This window comes from Moschus berezovskii, chromosome 28 (genome assembly GCF_049115385.1).
Source record: "Moschus berezovskii isolate FMDL1 chromosome 28, NW_MosBer_1.0, whole genome shotgun sequence".
NCBI lineage: Eukaryota > Metazoa > Chordata > Mammalia > Artiodactyla > Moschidae > Moschus > Moschus berezovskii.
The window spans coordinates 5826459-5837731 of NC_142487.1; the positions used below are offsets into that span (position 1 = coordinate 5826459).

The 11273-nt window shown below is 37.8% G+C and overlaps 1 protein-coding gene across 1 annotated transcript in view; it reads left to right on the plus strand.

Moving 5' to 3' along the window:
- SMCHD1 (structural maintenance of chromosomes flexible hinge domain containing 1) overlaps positions 1-8540 on the plus strand; it is a 126872-nt gene extending 118332 nt beyond the window's left edge. The window contains exons 46-48 of the mRNA XM_055417139.2: positions 511-669; positions 967-1069; positions 7495-8540. Coding sequence (XP_055273114.2) covers positions 511-669; positions 967-1069; positions 7495-7519 — 287 coding nt within the window. The 3' untranslated portion in view covers positions 7520-8540. The remainder of the gene's footprint in view (positions 1-510; positions 670-966; positions 1070-7494) is intronic.
- The last annotated feature ends 2733 nt before the right edge of the window (positions 8541-11273 follow it).

Genomic DNA, 11273 nt, shown 5'->3' on the forward strand with positions numbered 1-11273 from the left:
GACTCACTGGAAAAGACTCTGATGCTGGGAAGGATTGGGGGCAGGAGGAGAAGGGGACGACAGAATGAGATGGCTGGATGGCATCAGCGACTCGATGGACATGAGTTTGAGTGAACTCTGGGAGTTGGTGATGGACAGGGAGGCCTGACATGCTGTGATTCATGGGGTCGCAAAGAGTCGGACATGACTGAGCAACTGAACTGCACTGAATGTATGTTGGAATGCATTTTAAGGTTAATATATGTCCTACAGTTTGTATCTTCTTTTCCCTGTACTGTACAATAAATTTCTTAAAGTCAAGAAGCTGAAAAAAATTAAGATTTTATAAGCACCAGTCTTGTGCCAGGATCTAAATTGTATTTTTTTCTTTCATTTGTTTACTGTGAATGTTAAAAGTAGTTCCAAGTGTTACTGTAACACAACGCTCAGTGTTGCTGGCTCTTCTTTCCTAAAATACTGCTTTGATATGATATCAGTAGTTTTAATCGAATGTCTCTGGTTTCTTTGTAGATCTTCTTCAGCAGTACCGCACTGCTGTGTGCAGGTTGGGCAGTGTGAACGAGGATCTTAATGGGCAGCTGAAGTACCTTCACACTCCCGATATGAAGAGGAAGAAACAAGAACTTGATGAACACGAAAAGAATCTTAAACTGATAGAGCAAAAACTAGGTACTGTACTTTCTCTGAGATCCTTCTCTGCATGAAGATAGTGTGCATGATTAGAGAGAATTGAGCTCCAAGAAGAAAGAGTGTGAATGACCCAGAACTTAAATCATAGACACTCTCGACCTCTGGGTGAACTGACAAATGTTTGTAAGCTATTCTCTCAGCAGGCGTAATAAGAAGCATTCCCAGTATTATTTATTAATTCTTCTTCTGTAAACTAAGAGGTATTTGCTTTCATTGCTTATAATAATTCTGGTCTTTTAAAAGTTAATTTTCTCTGTTTTCTTTCTGTCTTTACAGGAATGACTCCCACACATAAGTGTAATGATTCATTGCCTCATCCAATGACAGACAGTCCAGTTCCTCCCAAGAGATTAAGAAGAGAAGCTGCAAGACAAAACAGGTGAGGCTACTGTGCCCTCGAAGCTCTTGGCTCATCATACTTTAAAAATAGCATAAGGGTATTACTTGCCTGCCTTGAACCAGAATTAATTTTGTTTTTGACAGAATTGAGTGATGGCTAATGAAAATAAGATGGAATTATTTTATATTTCCTCCTAGGATACTCTAAAAAATCATTTTCTAAAATGATTTTTTGCAGATTATTTGAAAACTTTCAAATACATTGCATTCTGCTTTATAGGCTAAGCAACTTGACAAGTATAGACTATGCAGAATCACTCGTACATTACTCATTTCAAAGTTGCTTATAGTATATGGTTTGGAAAATCACATACCATTTGCACAACTCACTAAGAAGCTAACAAAGACATCTGCAGCCTAACTCAATGAAGAAAATTGTCCATTTCAGATTAGATAGTAGTAAGGCCGTCCCACAGAAAGGCCTGTAGTACTGAGGTTTCTTGTACAGTATCACAAATGTTCATTTGGACTCTGCCTGAGTAAGTTTCTCCTATTGACCTTTGAGAAGTTCCACTGAGACCATGATGTTTAGAATTGGTATTCCATGCCCTATCCTTCTTCATATTCTATGTTTATTGTAACTATTTGATTATTTTGTGCTCTTTGTTCCTGGGTAAATAAATGTGACATGGTTCTTGTCGCCATAGGAGGTCTGTAATCTTGTACAGAAGAGGGACAGTTCAAAAAAGTAAGCCTTTTTCTGTGTGTAAAAATATAGAATGACGTTAAGTTTTTACAAAAGAACAGAGGACAAAGTGATACGGAACAACGGGAGAACGTGATTGGCTGTTAGGGAAGATGTATTTTAGCAGAGAACTGAAGGATAGGAAGCCAGCTCTGTAGGATGGCTTGTAGTCAGAGGGAGAAGAGGCCTGAAAGCTCTGAGAAGACAACACACCTGGCATGCCTGAGGAACTGTAAAGACGCCTGTGAGCCTGAAGGATCGTGGGCGGGAGGGAGGAGCCCCAAGGTGTGGTTGGAGGGCTCAACGGAAGCCGCAGGACGCCCCTCCCGAAAACAGTATCCTGAAAAAATGACACCAGGTCCTTACAGTGAACACTGATACATTCATATAGAAAAGACATGTTCATTCTTTCCTTACATGAACGTTCTGGGTAATCAAGTACCTGGAGAAAATTCTTTATAGAAGTTCTTCTTTATAAAGTTCTTTATATGAGAATAAAGTATATGAGAAGTCTGATAAAATGAAAACATCACTTTTTTGCCATTCCTAATAAAATAATAGGTTTTAGGCAATAATAATCTATGGATATACAAATGACTAGATAAAAAATGAGGGGGGGGACTTAATGGGAAAATCAGATTGACACTCCTGAACCCGTTGATTAAAAAGCAGGATATTTGCTATTACATGATTCAGTAAGAAATAACCTGAATCTAATGGAGCTTCCACTCAGTCTTTCTCAGCTGGAGTTCTGTGCAGAAATTAAGCACTTCAGAAAACCATCAGATTCCTGGGACAGTTCACACAGCTAGCATTCTCAATGAATAAAAGGAGGTTAATTCATTGCATAGAATAGATACCTTAAGGTGTTAGAATGTAAATCTCTCATGAATTGGAGAACGGCCCTCAATTTAACTGCAAAACTATACAGAAAAGAAGGGAAATTTAGGAACAAGTTAAATGAGGCCACCAGGCAGCAATTAGCCAAATCTAGAATGTCAAGCAGCAGCAGAATGTCAAGAATGGGACACTGTAAATGATGATTTTGTTAATAAATCAGTGACATTAAAAGAAACATAGGGAGGGACTTCCCTGGTGGCACAGTGGGTAAGAACCTGCCTGCCAAGGCAGGGGATGTGGGTTCGATCCCTGGTCCAGGAAGATTTTATGTGCCACAGAGCAACTAAGCCCATGTGGCACAACTGCTGAAGCCCGTGTGTCCTAGAACCCTTGCTCCACAACAGGAGAAGCCACTGTATGAGAAGCCCGCGTGCTGTAACAAAGATGCCTAGGAAGAAGGATGACCATTGGTTAGAAAATAAAAGTAACTGAAAGGTGTAATGGTCAAGTGCACATTGTACAGCTTCTTTGGACCTGGATTTGAATCTTCAAGATGACAATTTTGAAAAATTTGGGTAAATTTTCAATCACTTGGATATTAGATATATTGAGGAGTTACGATTTTTGTGCATAAGCAGCATAATAGAATTTAAAGTAAATATGCAGTTAGAAATATGTACAGAGGTATTTAACAGTTCAATAATATAATGTCTGGGATATATTCTAAAACACTAGAAGACAAAAAAGTAACAGCAAATCAAAACAAGAAAGGGCAAAAGGTTATTATATTTCTTCTGCTTTTCTGTAGGCTTGCCATAAATGGTAAAGAAGTATTTTATGGTAGACGGGGAACATTTTTCCAGTTTTTTAAGAGACCAAGTGAGGAAGTTCTTGTGAAGCAGTTCTAGACTAAAGTCCATGTTCATAGGCTCTCCTGCGTGGACTTACTACAGTTAAGACTTACAGTCACTGCAGAACCACAACCGATGCCATTGATCTGGATCTTGTTAATTAAGATTTTGTAGCAATTCAGAGGTGGTATAGGCTAAAGTTTCTTTTATTAGTTTGTTAGTAATGGTATTTAGTAATAGTAATGGTATTTTCATTAAAGTAATGCATGTGTATAAATCAAATGGTGTATATATTTAGTATACTGTATAACATGAACTACACATATAATTTAACATTTTCTAGGCACCATTTTAAAAGAAGCAGCAAGATTAAATTTTAATAGTATATTTTTTTGAACACAGTATACAAAGTAGTATCCTTGCAACATACTGCCAGTAGCACAGAAATTATTAATGAGATATTTTAAATTCTCTTTTCATACAAAGTCCTCAAAATTCAGAGGACAGCAAACCTGTTAGGACTAGCCAGATTGCAAATGCTCTGGAGCCAAATGTGGCTCGTGGCTACCAAACTGAACAGCACAGGTATCGAAGGAGCTCGTGGTGATGAGATCTTGTTCTTCTGTACTCTTACCCCATCCTGGTTCCCAGAGGCAGCCTTGGTTTTAACTGCTTCAGTTATTCTTTTGTTGCCTCCATTTTTGGTACACATTTATGTGTGTCAGTCTTGTTTTATCAGATTTCAGACAGTGCAGCCCACCCAGCACCTTGGTATGGGGGTCTGTCTTGTGTTGCCCATCTAATATCTTTTGTACTAAATTGTTCTGAATTATTTTAGAAATTTCCCTTTCTTGTGGTTTTTTGGTTATGTTCTCTATTGCAACCATCAACGAAGACCTCTGCGTTTTTCAAAGTTATTAAGTAATAAGCAACATATATTATTATGGCTCTGACGATGATACAGGCAGAGTTGTGTGCTAGTATTACATTTCCCTCTGTAAGATTCTAATGTCATGGCCCTACTTAGGCCACCAGTGTTCCAAATGTCAGTCAAGTAAATCTTCTAAACCATCACTTCTTAAAATCATGTTGAATTTTAATCCAGTTCTTATTTAGACTGTTTCTTGAACGTTGTTAATGTCTCTGGAGTTTCTAATATTCTTTCTTTCTTCTTTCACTATGTAACTTGATCATGTATTCTTCCACCTGCTTTAGTAACTGTTACTAGTAACCCTGTAGGTCTTCTGGGTCCTCCTTAGCTGCTCTCTTGGGTTGAATCCATTGTTTCTTGGCTTCCTTGTCATTCTCTTATAACTTCTTAGGAAAAGTGTATAGATAGAACCTGCTTGTCTGAATCTGTCTTCCTCTGCCTTCACATTTGATTGAGGTTTTCTGGGGATTACAGGATAGAAACAAGGCTGGAATATCGAGGAGGTTCTGGGAATAATCAAAAGACAGTGGAACACAGTCTTCCTGGTTGAAGCTTGGACTCAGTCAGAGAAGTCCAGCCCAAAACAGGAGGGAGTGAAATGGAAAAGGAGAGAAAACAGAGCCTAGACCATGCCAAGTTTTCAACCCCAGGTTTTGAGAGCTCTCTTCTCTTGTTTCTAGGTATTAACACTCTGACCATGAAGTTAGATAACAATGCTAATTAGTTAATTAAAAGTTGGTATCATGGCTTCCGATGTAGTTGGTGGCACCCTAGAGATTTGTCTGTTACCAGCATCTACAAACTAGCAACCTACTAGTTGGCTCTCCAGTCATACCCTTAAAGCAAAGCCTTCTTGTCCACTCCCCTGCTCCCTCATCCCTTAAAATTCCTACTCAGAGAGCAACCTTAATGGGAAAACAGTTCTATTTTTATTAACAGTAGACTAAATCCAGACCAGCAGCACAGTCCTTTTTCTTAAATGTAATTGTACAGCTGAGCGTCATTATGGATATGAGGGGAGTCAACAACGTGTGAGGGGAAATCCAAGATAAATAACAAAACCAACCCTGGAAGATGATTCAGCTGAACTCTTTTAAAAACTGTGTAATTTCTGATCAGATTGTGGAAGGAGTTACATTCGTGAAACCAAGAGGATATTAGGAGAAAGATACAGCCAGGACAGGATTACAGATCCCATTGCTGAAATTAAAGCCTTCAAAGGACAGCAGCAGAAGCCAGGCGAGGAGGGCGAAAAAATTTAAAGCACTAAAGTAAAGGAAACTTTCCAGAAAAATAGGGGGAAATACGTGAACAGAAAGGGGGAGGTGTAGAGAACCAGTTCCTAGAAAGAAGAAAATGGAGAGGAAACAACATGTGGAAGAGAATTCCCAGGGATGAAAGGGCCTGTTGAAGGCCCAGTACAATGACTGACAGAAGATAACACCAAGAAAATTCAAACAAATTTGTGGAATAACAAGAAAAGAGGGAAGAGTGTAAAAGAGAGAGACCCATATTGTCAGTACAGCTTTTTTGCATACACAGAAAACAAACATGGAAAAGCTGTTGTCCTCAATCTTTGTGGTGGCAGGTGAGAAGATGTAGGTTGCAAAATTGCTGTATTCTAGCCTGTGGTTTCCTGTTTACATCCTGCTTATCTTTGGGAAATCTAATATCACTTTAATTTCAACTTAAAATTTAAATCACTGTTTAATTAGTAATTTCCTCATCCCCCAGAGTCTACCTGTTCTCCATAAATCACACTGTATCAAAAATGTTACTGCATTTGAAATGAAAGTATCTTTAATATTGAAATAGTGATTTTCATCCATACAGTGGAAAACAAGCTCAACAGTAGGAAATAGCAACATAATGTATGTGTTTATATGTTATTATTAGTGTTTGTGTATTACCTATTTGTATACTGTTGGTTTTATAGGGATTATATACCATATCTCATCAACTGTAAGATGTCATTAATTATTAGAAACATCATTATTCCATGAGGCACTGAAAGAAAACACTGCAGATTAACTCACGACAGTATAAGGTGGATTTCAGAGATGTTAAATGTGGGATAATGTGGATTTTAGAATCAACAGAATATACCTAGCAGTATATATTATGCAGTAGACTCATTTTCTTCAGTAGAGACTTCGGTTTTCTAATCGATTTTCTACTCATAAGGATTATAGATGAGCTCTTTACCAAAATTGTGTGTCTTTTATTTGGAGATGGCAGTTCAGGGAACTATTGTTTAAAAAGAAAGTATAGGGCTTCCTTGGTGTTTCAATGGTAAAGAATCCGCCTGCCCAGTGCAGGAGACACAGGTTCAATCCCCAGTCTGGAAATATCCCACTAAGGCTGTGTGCTGCAGTTATTGAGCCTGTGCCCCAACTGAGCCCATGAACCCCAACTACTGAGCCCATGTGCCACAACTACTGAAGCCTCTGCGCCTCAGAACCTGTGCTCAACGGCTAGAGAAGCCACTTTAATGAGAAGCCCTTGTACCACAGCTAGAAAGTAGCCCCTGCTTGCCACAATTAGAGAAAAAGCTACTCAAAGCAACAAAGACCCCAGCACAGCCCCAAGAAGAAAAAGAAAATATATCTGAGTAAGAAAATATCTGCATAAATATATACTAAGATGTTCATCGTCTGTATGTAAATAGTTATGGGTATTGAATGTTTTTGCTTTATCTTTGTGACCTTTTTTAATAAGCATTATAATTCTTGTTAAAATTTTTAAATGGTAATTTCATTTTAGGAAAGGGGAAAATAAGCAATAATCTGCAAAATTTGGATCTAGGATACACCACTCCCAAGAACTATGCTACACAGAATTTATCTCTTCCTCTGTATATGTTAACTTCTGCTTTTCTGTCAAGCTTTTGTTTGTTGCATACATGTGAAAGAAATGCTTACATACAAGGATTTAATTAAGTCTGTTTGTAGCAAGAATTACTATAATTACTAGAACACAGTTCCACTGCGTATTTAACCACCCAGGTCTGATGAGGGAGTTACAGGGGAGGTCTGATGAGGGAGTTACAGGGGAGAACTTTGGTATATAAAACTAACTGTTTTTTCCACTTTGATCAGGATTATAACCAAAACTGATGTGTGAGAGATGACGGAAGAGGCGGCCATTATCTCCCTAAGCATGCCCTGCCTTCTCCAGCTCTGTTTCGGAAGACCAAGGGGGTGACTTACGATGAATATTTCTGGGGATGATACAAGAATATAGGCTTGCATTTCCGTGTTTAGCCAAACAGGACTGGAAGCAACCATTCAGTTTTATCAGTCTCACTGGACAGTGTGGGCTTACTGGAATTATTCCAGTTGTAAGGCCCTTTGGTTGTCATTATCTTGCAAATGTGTCAGAGGAAAATAATGCAATTACAGCAGTGACTGCACAGCTGGCACATAGCATTTATTAATCCTGAAGACAAGTGTCCGTACTGTTTTTCAGTATGTTTATCACAAATATGCTAGAACTGTTTCTTGAGAGCAGACCTTTTATTCTGTGTGAATTTATTTAACAGAACTGTTTTTGTTGTGTCTAGGAGAAGTTCTAGAGGTTAGGTATTTAATTGTAAATATGAGAGGAAACCTGTAATTCAGAATAAAAACAGAAAAGCACAGGTATCTCGGAATTCATATCTTAAGATACATGGAAAAATATTAAATTGGTGGGTTAACTTTGGACACCTGGTAGCATTTTAAATTTCTAAAGATTTATCTTATGTATATATGTATATATATATAATATGCAGCAGCATCAGTTTTATAAGCCTCGTTCAACTTTATTAATACTAGATTATATAGTCTCAGCCTTAATTCTACATTTATGTTATTTTGTAGTTTTTTATTAATATTTTTAAAGAGTTAAAGAAGTTGTACACTCCCTCATTAAGGGAATAAAGGTCTGCTAGAAATTTGCTGCAAAAACATTTGAATTGTGTATTAATTCATGCTAATGTATGTCGATATATGTCTTTGTGTCAGTCCAGGACTATTGGTTTGTGAAGTTATTTTGTAAGGAAATACTTTTGGTACAGTTTTGTGACCCAGCAAATGTGTGTGTTTTTTAATCCTTTCTGAATATACAGTGAGGTTAATAAAGAAGATTGTTTCTTCCTATTGAATAGGTGTGTTTTCCTTTTTCAAAATTTAAAGTTCCATGAAAATTACCTTAGTGTAAATTATTATGATGTTTAACCTCGCTTTATAATTGGAAGGCATTTAACTGTTATGTTAAAGAAGCAAAATGGCAGTAATGAGAATTAGTTAAGAGTGGATTCCTTTTAAGCAAAACTAACTACTTATTAATTATTAAATATTAGAATCAAAAAGATAAGTTTCATCTTCTAAGTGTTTTTAACTTTTTGAGGTTATAACTTGGTTACTTACAGTTATTATGAAATGGATAGGATTAATATTTTTAGTCTGTAACTTTCAGATACTTTTAGTAAAAAAGTTTTAATTTGTATCATTTTTCTATGTCTAATGTCTGCTAAACATTTTCATGGACTCATTTCATAGTTATGTAATTACATTTATAAATTTACTTTTATAGATGTTAATTTAAGATAATATTATTTTGCATGTCTTTTGAACACTTCAAAAAGAGATTGCTGCATTTTAGCAGGCATATGTTTAGCTCTAGAGATAAGTAGCAGCATTAAAATTTGTGGGAGGACTCTTGGCGTAAAAATTATCTTAAATATAAGGTGAAGTTTCTCCACATCTGACCGGTGCAGTTATTTCACTTATTTATTCATTAATAACTTGAGTATCTGAAAATACTTTACTAGTTAGAATTAATTCCCTTTTGGAGAGAAATCAAATTCGTGTTAAAGAATCACTGTTCCAAGGGACAAGCAATAGAGAGACATGGTTATATTGTTTTATGTTAGGAATCCTAATTTCAAAGTAATGTCTGATAATATAAATTACTAGTGTTCTGATTCTTTACACTCCAGTAACAAACAGCATGAGATTTAAAATATTTCAATCTTTGTATAGTACCATATTTAAATATTATTAGTAGAATTTGTTTATATCTTTTTCACTTGGTGTCTCTCGTCACTTATTCTTTTAAAATTCTTGGTCAAAATGGAACATAATGTCTCATTTGTCTGATTTCATCTTAGTGGGAATAAAGAATTATGTCGCTTGACCTTATTTATTTGATATCCTTGATGAAAGTGAAAGAGGAGAGTGAAAAGGTTGGCTTGAAGCTCAACATTCAGAAAACAAAGATCATGGCATCTGGTCCCATCACTTCATGGCAAATAGATGGGGAAACAGTGGAAACAGTGTCAGACTTTATTTTTTTGGGCTCCAAAATCACTGCGGATGCTGATTGCAGCAATGAAATTAAAAGACGCTTACTTCTTGGAAGGAAAGTTATGACCAACCTAGGTAATATATTAAAAAGCAGAGATATTACTTTGCCAACAAAGGTCCGTCTAGTCAAAGCTATGGTTTTTCCCGTGGTCATGTATGGATGTGAGAGTTGGACTGTGTTAGAAAGCTGATCACCGAAGAATTGATGCTTTTGAACTGTGGTGCTGGAGAAGACTCTTGAGAGTCCCTTATACTACAAGGAGATCCAACCAGTCCATTCTAAAGGATATCAATCCTGGGTGTTCATTGGAAGGACTGATGCTAAGGCTGAAACTCCAATACTTTGGCCACCTCATGCGACGAGTTGACTCACTGGAAAAGACTCTGATGCTGGGAGGGATTGGAGGCAGGAAGAGAAGGGGACGACAGAGGATGAGATGGCTGGATGGCATCACCGACTCAATGGACATGAGTTTGAGTGAACTCTGGGAGTTGGTGATGGACAGGGAGGCCTGGCGTGCTGTGATTCATGGGGTCACAGAGTCAGACACGACTGACCGACTGAACTGAACTGATGAATATTTGAATTTTTTAATCATGAATAATTAATATGCAGAGTACATCATGAGGAATGCTGGGCTGGAAGAAGCACAAGCTGGAATCAAGATTGCTGGAAGAAATATCAATAACCTCAGATATACAGATGACACCACCCTTATGGCAGAAAGTGAAGAGGAACTCAAAGGCCTCTTGATGAAAGTGAAAGAGGAGAGTGAAAAGGTTGGCTTGAAGCTCAACATTCAGAAAACGAAGGTCATGGCATCTGGTCCCATCACTTCATAGGAAATAGATGGGGAAACAGTGGAAACAGTGTCAGACTTTATTTTTTTGGGCTCCAAAATCACTGCAGATGCTGATTGCAGCCATGAAATTAAGACGCTTGCTCCTTGGAAGGAAAGTTATGACCAGCCTAGATAGCATATTAAAAAGCAGAGATATTACTTTGCCAACCAAGGTCCGTCTAGTCAAGGCAATGGTTTTTCCCGTGGTCATGTATGGATGTGAGAGTTGGACTGTGAGGAAAGCTGATCGCCGAAGAATTGATGCTTTTGAACTGTGGTGCTGGAGAAGACTCTTGAGAGTCCCTTAGACTGCAAGGAGATCCAACCAGTCCATTCTAAAGGAGATCAATCCTGGGTGTTCATTGGAAGGACTGATGCTAAAGCTGAAACTCCAATACTTTGGCCACCTCATGCGACGAGTTGACTCACTGGAAAAGAGTCTGATGCTGGGAGGGCTTGGGGTTAGGAGGAGATGGAGACGACAGAGAATGAGATGGCTGGATGGCATCACTGACTCGATGGACATGAGTTTGAGTGAACTCCAGGAGTTGGTGATAGACAGGGAGGCCTGGTGTGCTGTGGTTTTGGGGTCGCAAAGAGTCGGACACAACTGAGCGACTGAACTGAATAGGAGTTCACTTTTATACTATACGAGACCATTTGTTGGGCTAGAAATGACAGGATAAT